Genomic DNA, 20,596 nt, shown 5'->3' on the forward strand with positions numbered 1-20,596 from the left:
CTCATCAAACAGAGGACAGTGCCTGGATTCTGCGTACTACGTCCATGCTGGAAAGCCCCTCTGAAGACATCTAGTCCAACCTTCTACCCAGACAGGAGTCCTACATAATTAAGGTCCACCTCTCCTGGATTTCTTCTACTCTTGTGTAAGTTCATTCCACGTTGGGTGAATGAATGTAGTTTTAAAACATTGAGATGATATTGAGCTAATGATCATTTGCTTACATCAAGCTAATACCGTTCTTCAAAAGCCCTTTATAAACCCCTCAAAGTTGATTTGACTCTGGACGCAGCAGATGAAAAATAATACGGCTCAGGGCTTTTATTACAGAAGTTGCAACAAACAGAAGAGTAGTTCACATCCTTAACTAGTCACATAAAAAAAACCCCAAACAACCCAATCTAAAACTGGGCAGAAGACCTAAATAGACATTTCTCCAAAGAAGATATACAGATTGCCAACAAACACATGAAAGGATGCTCAATGTCATTAATCATTAGAGAAATGCAAATCAAAACTACAATGAGATATCATCTCACACTGGTCAGAATGGCCATCATCAAAAAATCTACAAACAATAAATGCTGGAGAGGGTGTGGAGAAAAGGGAACCCTCTTGCACTGTTGGTGGGAATGTAAATTGATACAGCCACTATGGAGAACAGTATGGAGGTTCCTTAAAAAGCTAAAAATAGAACTACCATACGACCCAGCAATCCCACTACTGGGCATATACCCTGAGAAAACCATAATTCAAAAAGAGTCATGAACCAAAATCTTCATCGCAGCTCTATTTACAATAGCCAGGACGTGGAAGCAACCTAAGTGTCCATCAACAGATGAATGGATAAAGAAGATGTGGCACACATATACAGTGGAATATTACTCAGCCATAAAAAGAAACGAAATTGAGTTACTTGTAGTGAGGTGGATGGACCTAGAGACTGTCATACAGAGTGAAGTAAGTCAGAAAGAGAAAGACAAATACCGTATGCTAACACATATATATGGAATTTCAGAAAAAAAAAGTCACGAAGAACCTAGGGGTAAGACGGGAATAAAGACACAGACCTACTGGAGAATGGACTTGAGGATATGGGGAGGGGGAAGGGTAAGCTGGGACAAAGTGAGAGAGTGGCATGGACATATATACACTACCAAACGTAAAATAGATACCTAGTGGGAAGCAGCCACATAGCACAGGGAGATCAGCTCGGTGCTTTGTGACCACCTAGAGGGGTGGGATAGGGAGGGTGGGAGGGAGGGAGACGCAAGAGGGAAGAGATATGGGGACATCTGTATATGTATAACTGATTCACTTTGTTATAAAGCAGAAACTGACACACCATTGTAAAGCAATTATACTCCAATAAAGATGTTTAAAAAAAAAACAACAACAAAACAAAAACCAAAGCCAAAAAACAAACAAAAAAGCACTCCAGGTCTTACAAACAGTGATCAACAGTTAAACGTGAGCAATTTCAGCTGGGGCTGTCACTTTCCCTTAACAGCTAGGGAAGCAAGCATGTGAATCAGAACATATGAACTTCCATTTGGGGTATTAAGAAAACTCACCAAACAGATGGCTTTAATAGAGCTTCCAGAATACCAGTTCTAATAATTCATATTATATGGGTCTCTAAAACGCATAGTAGAAAATAGTAATGGCTAATATTTATTGATTGATATTGATAAATATTTATTTATTGTCTACTATGTGTCAGGAATAGTGCTGAATACTTGCCTGGCATCATCTCATTTATTCCTAATACCAATCCTATGAGTACTATTATTATTCCCATTTTACAGATGAGCCTGAAGGTCTTAACCATCAATTCTGTACCGGCAACTCCCAGGTCGCCTGTCTTTTCACCAGAAATCCAGTCACGACAATTGAAGGCCTATAGGATATTTCTACTTCGATATATAATTTCACTCCAATTTCATGTCTAAAAATTTAACTGCCATATTTTCCACCCCACTCTCTTCAAATAACCTTCTCTTCCTGATTTTCCAACCATAGTTCTGTTATTACTTGGGTTGAGAATTTCATACTTTCCTCTGGCTGCAGTGCCTTCCCCCGAAAGTCTGATATATCCTGCCACCTTTCCTGCAGTCTTTCTCCTAACCATTCCTTTCTTTTCCTTCCCATCGTATTTCAGGCCCTCCTTACTTATATGCTTAATTCCCTAACGGATTTGTTTTGCTTTCACTATTTCTCCTCAGTATGATCCATCCTGCGTACTACCATCAGATTTATCTTTCTAAAATCATTTTGTTACTCTCCTTGTAATATTTTCCTGATGATAAAATGCGACGGTTCTTCAGAGCTTACAGGGTAATGTGCAAACGGCTTAGTCTGACACTTAAGGTGCTCTACATTGCAGGACCCCAATCTGCATTTTTTACACCTGCCTCTGTTCCGATAATCAGATTTTCTGTTCCAGGAAGGCTCACTCATACAGGACACCCACTCCTTACCCACTCCCACAAACAATAAGGTAAATGCACAGGAGTGTCCCATCCTACCCTGCCTCATCCAGCCCCTGGAGTATCATCTCCTCCCTCGTTGGCAACCTATATGAAACTTTTATGTTCAAGATCTAGCCTAAGTGGCACTTTTTCTGGGATGCTTCCTAATCATTCTCGTCCTCAGTGTTGAACACACCCTGAGCTCCCCTACAGGACCAGAACACCATGAATTACTCTCTAACATGCAACAGGCTTACTAATATGGCTACCATATTATACTTTGAATGTATATGTCTATATGTCTTGGTTTTTATGTACGTATGTATGTGTGTGTGTGTCTCTCTCTTTCTATATACTTGAATACAAACGCACACATGTAAAAGGCTCATCTCGTCTATGAAAGCCTTTGGAGCAGATATATGTCCTACATTAACCAGGCAAAAACAAAAATTCCTTAGTGAAAGCCTAACTACTGGACTGAGGTTATCTGAAGTCAAAAGGTGCAAAACAACAATAAAAAAAACCCTCCTGTTTTATGTCCCACATGAAAATCGTATCTGGCTAAAAACAGAACTAAAAATGTCATTAGAAGGTGATAATATCAATAAAGACTGAAATCAGGGTTTTGTCTAACTACGAAAAATTTTTATTTCCCACAAGATAAAAGCCTTGACAGAAGTAAGACAGGACTGTTTTGTCGTGTGTCACTTTAACTTTCCTATGCCTTTATACCTCATCTGTAATGAAGCAAGTGAACAGGTTGATCTCATAAATCTCTTCCACCTCTAAGGATTTTTGGAATTAAAAAAGAAAAGAACTTTTTTTATTGAGCATACCAAAGTTTGATTTCTCTGCAAAATGGCTGACGGCAAGTGGAAAATGGAAAGGGATCAATCACTTATTCATTTTCAGCTCATAACAACTACACGGCTGGGGGATTTCTTCTCCCTCTGGCTATGGCTAGTGTCAGACCCATGACTCAGACTGGAACTAGCCCATCTGGGCTGGAACTACGTTCAAGGTCATTTCATCCATTCCTCTGTTTCTCAGCTTAACTGTCATTTTAAATCTGTGCAATGATTAAAGAGTTCTATTTTTGGTTCGTGTTTCTTCTTTCCCCAAGAATAGACATCTAGTAACCTGATATCGATTGATATTTGACACTTTTGTTAATCATCAAAATCTCAATATTTCACAGAATCAGAAAAATTAGTTGGAGGGGGCTTTGAGGTCATCCAGGGTGAGGGAAAAGCAAAGTCTAAGTAACGTGCCAATTTTTAGACAAAGTGGACAGAAGGTCCACATGAGGCCCTCACCACTCTAATGTTTCTTTCGTGGCTGCCTTCGTACATATTATTTCAAAGTCATCATGGTTAAGTGGTCAGTGAGAGCGTAAATAAAAATATGCTATCCATGAATGCTAGGTAACGAGCTAAAACTAAAGTAAACAACTTCAGTGGGCCATCCCATATGCAAGCTGACGAGGGCTCATAAATCACTATGATGGCGATCAAGATCTCAAATGCATACTCTGAGCTCATCTGCACAGGCCTGTTGATTCCAGCTCCAGTTGCACTGGGTTACCTATGTGGCAGTATATAAAGTTCACCTTTTAAGTTTAAAATTAGTTCCCTTCCCAACTAAAGATAGACCACAGTACCTATTAGAGGTGTGCCCCATATTCTGCATTTGACGTAAGTTTTCATTTAAAGTCCCATAACCATCCTGTGAGATAGATTTTTGTTAATCCCGATTTACCGAGAAAGCAGAGGCTCAGAGAAGTTGAAGCAATTTAAGTGTCCAAGGCCACAACTCTAGTGGGGTGCGTTCATATCCAGAAGGGGAATTGCTAAGCTCGTTGGAATGTACGAGATTTGAAGCAGAATCAAGATAAAGGTTCACATTTGTCATCGGCTATTCTGTTCCACTTTTCTCTTGGCATCTAATACTTAATCACTATGAGTGAATCAGCCTCAGTCTCTCCTCACCCTGTTCCAGCTTGTACTTTGCTGTCCCACGTCCTCACTCCGAGGCAACAGGTCCTTAGGGGATGGCCCAGCACTTGGATGTGACAACCCACCCATGCTGCTACTGGGCCATGACTCAAGGAGCCAACAGGTGAAGAAGGTGATGCCAGCTATTGGTGCTAAAAAAGACTCACGCCACGTGAAATACCCTATGTCTATAAATCTCCCCTCTCCAGCTGGTTCTCTCCCTCCTCCGCACCCCCGAGGCCGACTGTCCTCTCTTAAACATTCACACCCGCACGTGACCCCTCTGGGATTTCTTTTTTCCTCTGAGACTGTCCCAAAGGTTTATCCCAACCAGATTTCAGCATTCCTGAGGTGGGAGGGGGGCAGGAACACGAAGCGGTCAGCCTGTCTCCAGCCAAGGGCGGCCCTGCTCCTGTCTAATATGCCTTCCTACTTTTCTTTCCTTCAGTCTTCACTCTTCACTCTATCCACAAGTCCAGCTTCCTTTCCCATTTTGCCCCAATAAGAAAACAAACCTCCAAGGCAACTCCATAGTAATAGGTCATTTAAAAAATCCTAATACCCGCTTACACCTTCCCTGAGTTCATTCTATACCTTCTCTATCTGCTGCCGCCCTCCCCACTATTAAGCTTCAGCCCATCCAATTCTATCTGCCTCCACCTCAAACCCCCTGCCAGCTCAGAATTTCAGATCTGCTTTAGTCACTTGGTCTTCTCATCCACTGACCCTTTTATCCTTCATTTTACATCTGTGCCCTGTTTACCACCTGACTGCTAGGCTGACTCCCAGCCTAACAAGCCATCCATCCCACCATCATACTCTTCCTAGGAGCTAGGAGCTAGGAGCTAGGAAGGTCCTCTCTGTGCCCGTCCTGACATGATACAGAGAACAAGAAAGGCAGACTCAGCTGCACAACAGGATTCCCTCTAGGCTGATATTTTGCTAAAATGGCTCTTGCTATTTTGGAATCTAGTACTCACTAAATAAATAAATTAGCACATATTTTGAAAATGCAGCCTGAGAACAAACACTTGTTTCCCTATCTCCCAGTCCTTCCCCCAGATGCTACATTCAGAAGAAGAGTTATCTTTACATCTATTAAGAAGCATATGGATCTCGGACAAGTTTAATTGAGCCTCAGTTTTTCATCTTTAAAAATGGGACAAACTGTTTTGGTGTGTACTGTACTGTTTCTGGAACTAAGTTAGAAATGTAAGGTTTGAGGTATGAGTAACCATCAGGATCATATCTCACATCAGGAAGTAAGGCACATACTGGTATCTCCTGATCAGTGTAGTCAAACACTACAAAGACTACATTATCAAATGGATAATGCTAAAATGTTTGAAAATAAGGCTAAAGGGCAACAAGCAATTTTTCCACTGAATTCTACTTTGGAGAGAACAAATTCCTCTCATACAGGGACCGAATATTCAGCCTGTAATGATGCAAGCCCTCTTCTGGCTCTTCCACTATGTACCCTTTATTATTTTACTGCTTTTTAACACTATCTAGAAAAATTAAGATGTAGGCCCAAACAGTATCTTCCAGGAGAAAGTAAACTAATCTTTCCTGATGCATATTAAAGAAATAAGACTATTTCTAGTAAATAAAAATTCCTATGATTTCTTGAAACCCCACTTATCACTTACCCTTATGGAGATCTAAGAGACCACACTGAGAATATAAGATTGAGAAAACAAAGAGCAGAAAATCAACGTGTGTATCAAAGATAATATTAATTAGTTTCATTCTTATCAGAGCATATTGTTGAAAGTGACTTGAAATCTTCAAAATAAAAAAGTACAAGAAGATCGGTGCTTACTAAAAAAAAAAAGGGAAGGGGCAGGTCAGCAAACAGCCACCTAATACCTAATCTAAAAAAACCAAAAAGTTCAAGACTTTCACCTGTGTCTATCTAAATTTTAATACGCTCTTTCTAGCAAAATTACAGCTTTTTCATCCTTTGCAGTCTTGAACCTCTTTTGTGAAATAAGGTTCCTAGCAAATAATGAAATGACACATATATATTTAAAGCACCCATGAGAGCATTTCTATCTGTTTATTAAAAACTGTTAAAGTCCTTTCAATTTTGAAATTTATCTTCTTCCTAAATTCTTGTGACAAAGCTCATCATTGTTAAAGTTGTAGCTCATTATTTTTCTGAGGCTGGAAAAAAAAACCTAGCGAATATAAAATAGAACCGTTCTTGGTCAAAGAATGTACTCCTTTTCTAAACTTTGAACTTGATGTAAAGGCATAAGAGAGTCACCTAAGAAATGCTCTTTTCCTTATAATTCAGTATAATTTATAATTCTTTAAATATACACATGATAATTTTATTTTTATGTGATTCTTTTTTAAAAAGTAATTTTCCACTGCAATGAAATAGCTGTTCCTTCTCCCTCATGGGCATGGATTGGAACGATCAGGTAGAATTAGAAGGAGACTAGCAATAGGAAAACACTTTGATGTATCCTCTCAAAATATTTTGGAGAGTATCATTTAAGATGTCTTTACTCATGTTTCGGTCTAAAACAAAAAACAAAGCAACCAAAACACTGCTATGCCAACAATGGAAAGCAGCCTTAAAAATCAGCTGGTTATTTTCTGAAATGAAGAAGACAGACATCAGCCTGGACTTACTGCACAATGTCAGCCTCATCTTTGCCTGTTCGCTATGGACACATCCCTGTCAGGCCTTGCTTTCTACTCTCCAGACCTGTTTATGACAGGCCGAGGTGTTTCCTATTATGGTGCCTATGTCTGCAAGCACACTGCTTGCCAGCAATAAATGTCAGAGGCTGCCACAATAGGGATTACAGTGCAGCAGACCAGAGATGCTGCCAGGAGCCCAAGCACGACCTGGGTAAAACTGCACAGAATACTCTGTAACAGGCAAAAACCAACAAACACAACCTTTTCTTCCCAGGCTAGCAGGGAAAGTATTCAGATATGTCATTTTTACTGGGAACAAACCTATAAGAAGAATGTTATTGCTAAAACAGGTACAGTGGAGAGAGAACAGTTTAAGGCCATCAATATGAATTGTATAGTTTTTGTCTGTATAATACAAACTTTTAATTTAAATGAGATGAAACTAAACCCAGCATAAACTATGCTAAAATTTCTGATGAGCATCTATAAGCAGGAAAGAGATTTTTAAGTGTGAAATGATCAGGACTCTTGTCAATAACAGAAAAGCCACTTGCTTGCAAGATATCAACTATCATGTACAGACCCTGTCTACCAATCCAAGGTGAAAAATGGCATTTACTTTAACCAACACCATGCATCCAGTACTAATTTATATGACCAACTACAAAATGATATATTGACACTCACTGGGTTTGGGCTAGAAGCCATGTAGGACACTTCAGTATTCCTAGTGGCTGGGTAGAAAATTCACTGGTTATGTACTTGAACAGTTACTGAATCCATATACTTATCAGAAACACGGCTTGTATTCCGTTAACACATTCAAAGATAAAAAGTTGTATCTCCCTCCCACAATTTATGAATATGAGTGGAGATAAAGGCTGCATACAAAACTCCAAATGGTGCAGACACCCTCTAGAAAATGAACTGCTACGTAAGAAGTCAGGAGATTTCTAACTATAGGTGGACGTGGACAAGTTTTGGGCCTCGTTTTCTAACTGAGATAAGTCAGACAAATGATCACTTCTGCTTCCTTTAGTTCTAACACATAAGGCTTGAGTGTGAGATAAATAATGGATAACAGTAACAATGGTGCTTTGAAATACTGATCATGTTAAATACCACCAAAACTACCAAAGAACTAAGTGGTAGGCAGAAACAGAGTATATTTTCATTTTACTAATTTCTATTAATTCCACTCAAGTGATAATTAGACAGAAAAATTAGGATAAATTTCTTCAATTATTTGACCTAATGTTCAGTAACTCCCTTGCAAAGGGTCTGACAAACAATAAAGTTGAAGCTATTACCCATACAGGAAGAAGAATTTTTATCTTCTAAGCCTTAGGGCTTAGATGAGTAAAAATAAACTTAGTCCCTGAGATTGATCAGGGATGATTCCTACCGCACTGAGATCAGAACCATGGAATGGTGTTTTTCCAGAATCACCACCACAACACCATTCATACAATTCACCCAATGTTTATTGAGCACCTATTCAATATGGCCTTGTGTCCCATGTGATGGGGGCTGGCAAACGAGTAAGACTAATGACCTAGTGTAAATGTGACAGGAATAAAACAAAGAAACAAATATTGTACGGAGAGTTAAAAGAACTACAAATAAAGTCCTGTAGAAGGTCAAAGAAGGAAGACATTACACCCAATTAGGGGAGGCTGGGATGGGAGATATGGGAGAAGACAGGACAGAAAAGGCTTCACAGGAGAGGCAGCATTGCAGGTAGACCCTAAAGGATGGTTAAGATTTGTCTGATAAAACTTTTATTTTAGAAAAGCTTCAGTTTTACAGAAAAATTGTGAAAGTAAGTACAGAGAGTTCCCATATGCCCCACACCCCGTTTCCTCTATTATTAATATCTTACTTTAGTATAGGATACATTTGTCCCAATTATTGAACCAATATTGATACATTATTATTAACTAAAGCCCACACTTTATTCAGATTTCCTTAGTTTTTACCGAATGTTCTTTTCTGTTCCAGGATTCCATCCAGGATACATTACATTTAGTCAGCATGTCTCCTTAGGCTCCTTTTGACTGTGACAGTTTCTCAAATTTTCCTTGTTTTTGATGACCTTCATAGTCTTGAGGAGTACTGGTCAGGTATTTTGTAGAATGTCCCTCAACTAGGAACTATCTGATGTTATTCTCATGATTAGAGTGGGGTTATTTGGTAGAAAAAACTCAGATGTCAGTACCATTTTCATCAGATCATATCAAGGGTACCTACTACAACCTGACTTACCACCGTTGATGTCAACTTTGATCACTGGCTGAGGTAGTGTGTGTTTATCAGGTTTGTCCACAGTAGAGGTATTCTTTCCCTCTTTCCACATTGTGCTTTTTGGAAGGAAGTCAATATGCACAGCCCACACTTAAGGAGTGGAGAGTTATACTTTCCTTCCTTGAGAGCAGAGTATATACATAAATTATTTGGAATTCTTCAGCACAAGGGATTTGTCTCTTCCCCCCATTTAATTAGTTATTCAATAAATTATATCAGTTGAACTCATGGCTATTTGTTTTATACCTTGAGTTGTATTTCAACACTAGTTTATTTTCTTGATCAAATAGTTCCAGCTGGGAACTGGGAGCTCTTTCAGTTTGTTCTTGTATCCCTTTGATATGTTCCCATCAACATGTGTTTGGCCACTTCCTTACTTTCTGGAACTGCAACATGGCTCCAGCCTCATTTCCTGCCCCAGAATCAGCTACTGATTCAGCTGCCCCAGAATCAGCTACTTCAAGGAGTCCTGGATCCTTTTATTGGAGAATGGTATTAGAAACCAAGATGAGGGTGCTAGATGCATTCAATGCTACTGGGGTGTCATTGCTTTAGGTTCTCTCGGCTGACTGAACAAGGAAATGTTTGCATATACTTGATGGTAAAGTTGCTGAGAAGTGCCATGGAAGGCTATGTCCTGAACACAGTTTTCTTAACATTAAGTGTTAATAAGAGATTCTGTGCCTGGGTTACTTTCAGTCTCATTCAGAGGAATAACAGGGTGCATTCATTTATGAAAAAAAAGTCACTGGACTATTATCCACTATTTAGGTATTTCTGCTAGAAACAGCTTAGAGAGTTTTAGATACTCTGAGAAAACCCTCAGGCCAGTTTGATGGGCTCTACCATAAAATTACACAAAGAAACAAAAGGTAAACTCCATGAAAAGTCATTGATGGGGAGAAGAGCAAATGAAACATTCCAAGAGTCCTATTTGGTTCACATCAACATCATGAGGCCACCATTCTCTCTTAAAAGGTCACTGGAAGCATAAGGCTCAGGATGGCAAACAAACACCTTCTCTAACTCTCACCCCACAAAATAAGAAAAGAAAGATGATATTCCTTTATAGATGGATATAAAGGACCTAACATTATTGAGCACCCACTATGTTCCTGACTCTGTCTAGACAATTTCCATCTTTTAATTCATTAAATCATCACAGTAACGCTTTAACAGAAGAGGAAGCTGAAGCACAGAAGGTAAACTGTCCCATTTAGATTTAGTAAAGGGCGGAGAGTGAATCCAATGCAGGCAGTCTGGCTGCAGGAGAATGCTCTAAATCCATAGATCATTCTGCCTGCGGAATGAAAGCCTAATGAATGGGAAGACTTCTGCTGATGATAGCTGGCATCTTCTCCTCTAGTGGGGAATCCCGTTCATGGCAGAGAAGAAAAACCATAGGTTGTTTAAAACAGACATACCTTTCTAACCAAAACTGACTCCCCAGATGGTTCTTACTGCCAATTTAGACTAGTACAATGAAAAGTATGCCCATTGTCTGTGAGTGGTAAGTAACATGCTTTAAGGTGGTGTGGATGAGTATTTTCTCATTTTGTTACAAATTAATTTCAATGTACATTAAAAAAATTAGAACATTATATTAAAGAATAACATTTTAATATTATAATATTATAATAAAAAATAACTAGAACATCAAATCCATGATTTCATGTAATTCCTTGCTTAAGATGAGGCACTCAGGTGGACATTTAACTTTAAAAAATAAATGCTTTAAATGAAAGCATTTAACATATAGTAGTTATGAATGTACACAGGAAGTCTGAGAACACTAATTTTGACTTGTTATTTATTATAGAATAAAGGTCACAGTTTTCTTCTGAAAAATATGATGTTCTTCTATTACAAGGAGCATATGACACATGGTTTTTCTTAGTCTCTCCTTTCCAATATAGTCTAGGGTTAGAATAAATTGCACGTAATTTATTAAGCAGCCAGTATATGCTATTCAGCAAAGTGAGCTTTCTATATATTATATCTAATGCTCTTAACCTTCAATTTTATTTCCCCTTTTATTATGTCCATTTAGAAATGAAGAAATCAAGATTCAGAGAAGTGAGGCATGTTCCCCAAAACATTAGGTAGGAAGCAGCAGAGCTAGAATTTGAAACCAAGTCCACCTGACAAAAAACATCTATGTCCTTTCCACTCTACAAAGCTGCCATAAGCATTGGTGTATATGTCAGGAGAAAGAGTAAATACCATTCATCCCCATCACACACAAAACACAGCAAAACAGGCACCAAAGAAACCCCAGAATATTAAACAATAATAACAAAGAAAAATACTTCATGAAAGATAAAATATTCTCTAAGTGTAAAGGATAATAAAGCTATGATCACTGCAGTTGGTAATCCAATTTAACGAATTTCCCGATGAACAAAGCAGAATTTTTTGTTGTTTAAGCAAACTGGAAGGCTCACCCCTCCCCATCCTAATCCCTGTTAGAGTAAATAAAAGAAAATGCCTTCTTAAAATGTCTTTTAAAACTAATGTGAACAGCAAACTAAAGGGCTACCCATGCTCTATTTCCTAGAAAGATCTCAGGCTAAAAGTGCCAATTCAACTATCACAACTAGCCAGGTACAGAGCTAGCCCTGGCAGGGCTATGCTGTCACAAAATAGACTCCAGCTATTTGCAGTTTAAAAGGATTGGTTTCTTTCTGAAAAAGAGAAAATCAGATTCTACATAGTATTTTATGGATCAACTGAAAATCATTATCAGCATTTCACATCTGCCACAATTATACATATCTTATGGAATAGCTACAATCTACGACTATCATAGGAATCTTCTTAAATTGAACAAAATCATTACCTATCATCCTTGCTGTTTGGGGAAAAAATGTGCTTAATCTATTCATACACTGGGAAAAGTGCTATTTTATCTTGGCCAAACCTTTTGTTTTGAAAAAAAAAAAGACATAGTTCATAACACTCTGAGACAAGAAGTTACCGCTTTCCTATAATTAAATCAAAATGCAATAACTGAAAGCAATTTCTCAAGTAATGACTAATTTACTGAATCACAAAAATAGAAGTTTTTGATAATTAAATGTTAAGGATATTTAAGCTTACTGCCACTAAATACTGATACAGAAACTGAGTTGATGACAGTAGAGATAAATAAAGATTTGCTTTAATCTTTACTGTTTTATTAAGTTCAAGTCAAGGGCTTCACTATTCAATGAAACATAAAAATATCTGTTAAAAGTGCTTCCCTCTTTCTATTGTTACTTAAAATAAAAGCAAAGAAAGTATTTTTTTAAACAGTGATCATAAAAATAAGCATGCACAATCTGTCATATTAACTTTAAGGCTCTATATGTAAACAACACAAATCTTTGGTAAATCTACTTTTATAAAGTAGGTGAAAAAGCAGATAGCAAACTCAAAGCATCAGTAAGCTGAATTTCTATATTTACGAAAGATGTTTTCTTTTAAAATTTAGAGTTTTCCTTTAGGTATGCTGATTAACTCTCAACAACTCTGTATGACTATGTCAATAGTTTTAATATTTTGAAGTAAATGACTGTTATTTGCTATTTGCTCTTCATAAAATTAAAATGCCTTTTCCAACTAGTTTCACCTTCCTTCTCAGCAAAATTAAACAGTTATCTCTGTTCTGAGCTATCTTATAATCATGTAATGCTGAAAAATCTTAAGATTTAGCCACTTCTATGAACATTCTATATTCATTCCAGGACCACTCTTGCCCAGAAGAAAATATATCAGCAGTCACAGAAAGCTGTAGTATATGTTACGTATGCATTGACTATTAAAAAGCAGCAGGGGGAGCAGAGCGCAAAAACACTAAGAAAAAGCACCCCAGAAAAGCAACTTAATTTATAGGCAACAGAAACATGATAGAGATCTTTGTTAAAAACCAAACAGACAAACTAAATTCCATAGAAAAGTCATGCACATTTGCAAAGCTGGCCTACCTACGTACGTCTAGAAAGAACTAAAGAAAAACCTTAAGTCTCTTAGAAGGATGCCTGAATCCTAACTTCAAGGCAGACTTTCAGCTTGAAGCATGGTAGGTTCCAGCAATGCCAAGCCTCGGAACTGCCCCAAATTTAGAGAGGAGAAACAATACATTTTTATAGTAGTATATTTTGGGGGGAAATCAAGATGATTTTTTCTCCTTCAAACATCGCCACACCTACATTGAAGACGTGGTGAAATGTGCATTATTAGGTCACAAGAGAATAAAGTTACAGGGTTCCACAGCATAACCTTGAGGCTTAGGTCCTAGCCTGCACTCCTCACATCCTCAAGTTTACTTTCTATGAGAGAAAGGTAACCAAAAACACTGTGAAGCTATTCTGCCTTAAAAACAGTCTAAAAAGTTACTTTAGCTTCGCAAAACCTGTACAAAAGGATGGAAATGTACCTACCAATCCCACATTATAATTAATATTTTCTCAAAATTAATCAGTGCTGTTTTTTCAGTTTTAGAATAAAAGAGAAAACGTATTTAGCTGTCTGGAATTCTGTAGCTGAAATTTAAGAAAAGATTAAGCTTCTATTTAGAACTTCAAAATGTTTGTGTCTATATTATACTAAAAAAAGTATAAATATAATTTAAGCATTTTTTACAATACAGAACTGTGCACTAAAGACAGTTATTAAGAACTGTATTATAAAAATCCATGAAACTTAAAACATCAAGTATAAATGACAACTGAATGGTAAAAAAAATATTTTAGCCAAGTAGGCAACCAATCAAGTTTAACCTAAACCTTCAATAATAATACCAATAATGGCAGGTATAGTCCCTATCAGACACTATTTATTACCTAACTATTTTACACATATTCTTTCAAATTCTTACACTGACCTTTCGAAATAGATATCATTGTGCTCATCTTATGCTAAGGAAACCGAAGCTAAAAAAAGTTTGTCATTTCTCTAATGTAACTCAGCTAGTAAGGAACAAAACCATGATTCAACTTCCAGGTCTGTCTGCCTCCAAAGCTTTGAGACCTCACCAAAACCTCTCTTAACTCTAGCAGTGAGGTTTCAAAGGAAATCTGTACAAATCTTGGGCAGATTAATGGGCTTATTAGGCTAAATGCTGTAGGTTTAACCTCTCAAACTAAATGCCATCTGGAGTCTCTTACCCTACTTGGTACAAGCATCCTACATGTATTATAGCCAACGTTGGCAGTGGCCAAAAATTCAATAATTTTCCTGTCTCAGTACCATCAATAAGCATTATGCACATTACAATCCCAATCAGGAAATACATCTAGTTGCTTCTAAAGCATCATTTATAAACTGCTAATAGTTCAGATTCCTTCTATTAAGATTTTTTAAAATATGAAGAATTCATTAACCCAATTTGTTAAATGAGTTTGAGGAATCAATTTCCTTCTTCCTAACACCCAAATCCACCTCCATAATAAATATTTTCTCTACATAATCACTTAAAAATCCTGATTTCTTACTAGTATTTTATTGTGTCATTTTAATCTATTAGAGTACTTTTTTTTTAAGCCTGAAAAAGAGAAGAAAACAAAGAAAAACTTCATGACTTTTCAAGGGAAACACTGGTTTGGTTCGAACAAGTACATGTGAAAAGAATGGATGGCAATAAGACTAATAATCAAAAGCAATGTTTCAGACTTATTCATTCACACTTAAGAGATGCTCGACAACCTAGCGGACATGTGACGCAAGTTGTCACATTTCCAGTTCAGACTTAGGTTCGGCATCACTCCTGGGGACCTTTAGACCAGCTGCTCCAACTCAGTTTACAGCTCATGTGGATGTGACTTATTTGTGCCCTTGTTATCTGGCTGAAGGGTAACTTTACAACCTTTACCAAGAGCTCTTTTTCCTTCTATGCTAATCCGTTTTCATCTATAAAAAGTCACAGGAGCTTAGCACTCATTTAGAAATGAATGGGTTTTTTAAAAAAAAGAAATGAATGAATTAGACACGAAAAGTTTAATCAACAGCTTCAGCTGAGTTGAATTTTTTAACGTTAAAAATAAGTGTCAAGTGAGAGAGTGTCAGGGACATATATATACACTACCAAAAGTAAAATAGATAGCTAGTGGGAAGCAGCCACATAGCACAGGGAGATCAGCTCGGTGCTTTGTGACCACCTAGAGGGGTGGGATAGGGAGGGTGGGAGGGAGGGAGATGCAAGAGGGAAGAGATATGGGAACATATGTATAACTGATTCACTTTGTTATAAAGCAGAAACTAACACACCAATGTAAAGCAATTATACTCCAATAAAGAAGTAAAAAAAAAAAAGTGTCATGTCAATAATCTTACAAGACATAAACACAGCTAGAATGACTATATTTTGAAAAAGTCTTTTCTTACTTAACCTAGATTGCACTTCAACCAAATGAATTCACCTCCTACACTAAACCTGTAAATTAACCTAAAGTCTGAGGGGCCTTCACAATAAAGATTAAAAAAAAAAATCCTTGTCTTTAAAAGACAGGAATTTTAAAAGAAAGAAATGCCCTTAAAAGAAAGAAATCATTTTGACCAATCACTGTGACCTCAAGTTTTATTTTTTCATCTTAAAGTATAGATAAATTAATACTTGACAGTTGAAGTCATTTCCAATACATGATTAGATTTCATGTTAATTTTTAAATTCAAATAGAGGTCTCATCATTAAGAGTATGGATTAGCGGGAAAGTAATTGTAGCTGCTGAGGTTCATTGTGCTGCAAAAGTACTGTCAAATCATCTCGAAAATATAAGCAAAGGCTTGCACATCTTTTGGTGCCTTCTGGTTTTTCCTTTTACGACACAGAATTAACCAGACAAGAGAATAAGAACTCAGGCCCACTGCAGAATGGTCCCATTCGGCGTTTAGGACACTGGAGATACTCAGCATATGTCTACTGCTATTATGAACCAAATTATGAAAGAACAATCTATATGTTATAAAATGAATCAACGAACTAAGAATTTGTTAGCCAGATGAGAACAATGGCACCTGATGCCACGGCAGGGAGTAAGAGAGTAATAACCCATCATTTTGACGCGGAGCCACACCAAATTTAGAAACGAGGCTTCAATGACAGAAAAGAAAAAATACAGATTTGATCATCAGTGTGCATATGCGTAGGTCAGTGTGCTGACGGGTAGATTAGTGCCCTCAGATAGTGACTGGGGCGTCCTTTTTATCTTATCTGAAGCTAACTTTTTACTTAAAAACCATGCTGTCTGTATAAGCATTGTCAACAGATAAGACAATCAAGTGGGTGATATGCTATGATATTTTTTAAAACTGCATGAGAAAAAAAAAGGTGGGATAAAAACTATAGTAAACTAAAAAAAAAAAAAGCATAGCTCTCTGAAAAATATGTGCATGTAGATAAACAGTAAAATGGTATACCTTCCTGACCTTGTAAATAGGTGGCCAAAGATCTTTAAATATCTTTAGGGGCAGGTGTTATTAATCACCACACAAAGTTACCAGTCCTTACTGGCTAAATCCCTCAGCCACCTGCATCCAACATGCCCATGCCTCCTTTCCTATCCCCTGAGCCAAACAATCATTAAAAACATACATAATCCCAATTATGTCCTTACATAACTGAAGATTGTTTTAAAAAAAACAAACAAGGAATTCCAAAAAATACACCAAAACTGACAACACTCTACCTTGCTTTAAGGCTGTGCCAGGCTAAGGGTTGATTCTCAGCCCTCAAACCTCCACTATCCACCAAGACCAGCACCTTGGCATACGGCACAAATGCCCCATTGAAGCATCACTGTAACTAAATAACCTCAGAAAACTGGACTCTCTCTCCAAGATTCACGGAAACAAAGGCAGTGATCACAATGAACCTTAACTTTGACGTCCCCTGTGGACACATATGGCCAAGCAAAAAGATAAAGGCTCAGTTCTTACAGGGTACCCTGACACTTAGATAAATGGGGGTTAAGGTTCCAAGTTCAGTGAACTCTTCTGCGTTTGAGTTCAGTAGGTGGTGACATCCAAGGGATTGCACTGACCTCTAGTAACTCTTATTTTCCACTGGGAATCCCAAGAATACCCTACAACATGGGTTGCCTGTAGACCAGACTCGGTTTCTGTTGCAAGGGCAAAGTGTCACTTAGAAGTACCCCCTCCAAACACACACACACACACACACACACACACACACACACACACACACACACACACACGAACAGTGCCTTGGGGGTACTGCAGTCAAACTATGTCAAAGTTGCTTTTGCAAAATGTTTAATTTCTCTGGAGTGAATAGAAGAGAGAGGGAAGGCATGGCATCAGGAACCTCCTTCTAAGGGAGCCAAAATGCAGTGAGTGTGACAAACCCCTGTATGTATTTCCCCGGGCCACGGGGACTGGTGGCTTCACCAGCGTGGGAATCAGCAGCCTAGGAGCCTCGGTGAGAGCCGAGCCGGGGCTTACCTTGTTGGAGGCCATCTCACTGACGGAGTGCCTGGTCTGCAGGGTCTCTAGCTGGTCCAGACACCAGTCCAGCTCCTCCAGGGTCTCGCTGGCCAGTTTCTGGTAGGCCTCCTCTGCGAAGAGATAGGGAAAGGGGCACTCAGTTCTCAAGCGCTTCACAGGGCCGCCGGCGAGTTCAAAGGGGGCCATCCTGCCGTACCCCGTCATGCTCGGATGCCTGGTGCCCGCACATGAGGGCTGCTCCTTCATATTGACGAGCCGGGCACCGCGACGGGGGCCGGGGCTCTGCTAACGGTGCGGCCGGCCTCGGGAACGCACGCCCTCTCCAGCTTGGCGTCTCTGTTCGGCGTCCAGGAAGGGCGCGCCAAGTGCGGCAAGCCAACTTCTACACGGACCAAAACCCTCAAGATGCGACTTTGAAGAAGTCCTGGTGCCGGAGGACGGCGAAGGGGATGGCGCGCGCGCCCGGGAGCCCGCCCCGCGGAGGGAGCGTCTGGTCCACGGCGCGATCTGCGCGGCGCCCGGCCCCAAGCCGCGGCCCCGCGCCCGCCCCTCCTGCCGAGCCTTCACTCAAAGCGAATGAATCAGCCGCGGCCGGGTGCGCAGCCACCACGTTTCCTGTTTTCTTTCTCAACTCCTCTGGCGGCGGGCGCAGCGCGGTTCCATCGCCGCGGCTTTCCGGGAACACTACCCCTAGCGCCCCGCACGGCCCTTGGCGCCGCCCGGCTCCTCCTCGGCTCTCTCACGCCGGGATCGCCCGGAGCCACGGCCCGCCAGGGGCCCCCGCCGCCCCACCGCCTCGCCTAAGCATCACCCCGCGCGGCCCCGCGCCGCTCGCTCCGAAGCCCGGCTGGGGAGGCGCGGGCGCTAGAGTGTGTGTTAGTGCTGCTGCCGGGGGCCGGGGCGAGGGGAGCGGCGGAAAACCCGGCGTGGAGCGCCCGCCGCCGGCTCGCCCGCCGCCCAGGGTCGCGCCCGCCGCGGGGCTCAGGCGGGCCCTGGGGCGCACGCGCGCGCGACGGCGCACCTGCCCCGCGGGGACCCCGCGCGCCCAGTCGAGCCGAGGCCCTCCCGGTTGCCCAGACGGCCCAAGCCTCCGCGTCTCCACTGTCCCGTGCTTCCTGCGAGCTTTCGCCGGAGAGCCCGACGGGCGGCACAAGATGGTTATTTAGGACCCGCGCAACCGTTTGTGTGGGTTTGGGTTTTAGTGTTTCTGAGGCTTCGTTTCTGAGGGTTTAGGATTTACCTACTTCAAGAGGACAGGGTGGTTGTGCAATCAAAAGTATTTCTATTAAGACCAGACCCTCAGTTCCCAGCCCAGCCTCTGCTAAGAACCATACGTCTAAATTTCGGGATGGACATAAGCAAGCAAACAAAAACATACAATGTTGTGGATATGAACGCCTTAGAATTCACAGATTTGGCAATATGTTGTGTTTTCACATTCAGAATTGTCTAAGAGTTACAGTAAAGGAAGAGCAATGTGAATGCAGCACGCCATATGGGCAATTTACGCCCGTCCTGCATACATGCTTCCTTCGTCAGTGGAATTGCAAATCAGGGACCGGGATGGTATTTCGATGCCAATGGGAAGAGTCTGGAAGAGTGTTTCTACCCACCGTGCACAGGAAAAACTACAAACGTGAGAAAATGTAAAGACCATATCCAAAGAGCGTATGGAAGCAGGTTCTATTTACAAAATTTGACCCTGGGGGAGGTCTACAGTAAGGGATCAATTGCAGAGAACTTCACTATATTAGTGTGCAGGTAAGTGAACCTGTTAGAGGAGGGAAAACATCCAAACTCCCAAGAGCCCATCTTATGAAACTTTGTTACTGTCAATTAGAAAGAATACACTGAAAAGCTTACATGAAGTTGGTGAGATCCTTTTCCTTGGTCTTCGAATATACAGGTATTGAAGAAGAAATTCTGCCCTTGAAATTTAGACTCCATAAATGATGAGTGGCACAACAAAAAGTTTCATGGACTGAATCTCGGGCTCCTGGGATTTTCCAGATAGGTTTTTATATAACATTTGTAAAAGTTAGAATAACTTTCAAAGTATTTGTTACACGGGCCATGTGGCTTATTATTATCAGGGATTCTTGAACTGTTTTCTATTCACTTTGGGAACTCTAGGTTAAAAATTGCCTCTTTTATTCCACTTTTTTTTTTCCTGCACCAATCTCTGTAAATATATACTTTTGGGGAACAACAACTACCTAACCTTGCCAGGTGAATTAAAGTGTGATTGGAGCTTTTCCCCCAACAAAAGGAAAAGCCTTAAAGATAATCTTAAATCGTAAGTATAAAGTATTTTATCTGTATAGCCTTTCCCTGATTAAGTATATAAAACTAGAACATGCTTGTTATAAAATTTGAAACATTACGCAAAGATGTAATGCAGAAAGTTCCTTGTAATCCCATACCCTAAAGATCACAAATAATAATTAAGCCTATGACCATAACACATTTTCATTTTACTTAATATCTTCCATATGCAACTATAGCATTACCTAGCTGTGATGGAAGTACATGTACTATATGGTTTTATTTTGGCTTTTTTCTTCCAAGGTATAAAATAAGGACGTAGGAATTTTAAGAGGAAATTAACTTATTTTAGGTGATTTGATTTGGGCTACCCATAGTTAGCTAATCCAATGGATTAAAGATGCATGACCATTGTATCTAGCATTTGTTCACTGCCATCTTTCCAGTCACTGGTTATATCTA

At 39.8% G+C, this 20,596-nt stretch overlaps 1 protein-coding gene across 19 annotated transcripts in view; it reads right to left on the reverse strand.

Moving 5' to 3' along the window:
- The window catches only part of PDE4D (phosphodiesterase 4D), a 1,449,034-nt gene that overhangs the window by 36,978 nt on the left and 1,391,460 nt on the right, over window positions 1-20,596 (reverse strand). For 18 of the 19 annotated variants that reach the window (XM_067730739.1, XM_067730741.1, XM_067730740.1 and 15 more), the window contains one exon: window positions 17,867-17,979. In XM_067730739.1, the coding sequence (XP_067586840.1) occupies window positions 17,867-17,979 (113 nt within the window). Of the gene's footprint in view, window positions 1-17,866; window positions 17,980-18,065; window positions 18,197-20,596 lie in introns of those variants that run through there. The other variant, XM_067730753.1, reaches the window with a different exon arrangement.

This window comes from Pseudorca crassidens, chromosome 3, assembly GCF_039906515.1.
Source record: "Pseudorca crassidens isolate mPseCra1 chromosome 3, mPseCra1.hap1, whole genome shotgun sequence".
Lineage (NCBI taxonomy): Eukaryota > Metazoa > Chordata > Mammalia > Artiodactyla > Delphinidae > Pseudorca > Pseudorca crassidens.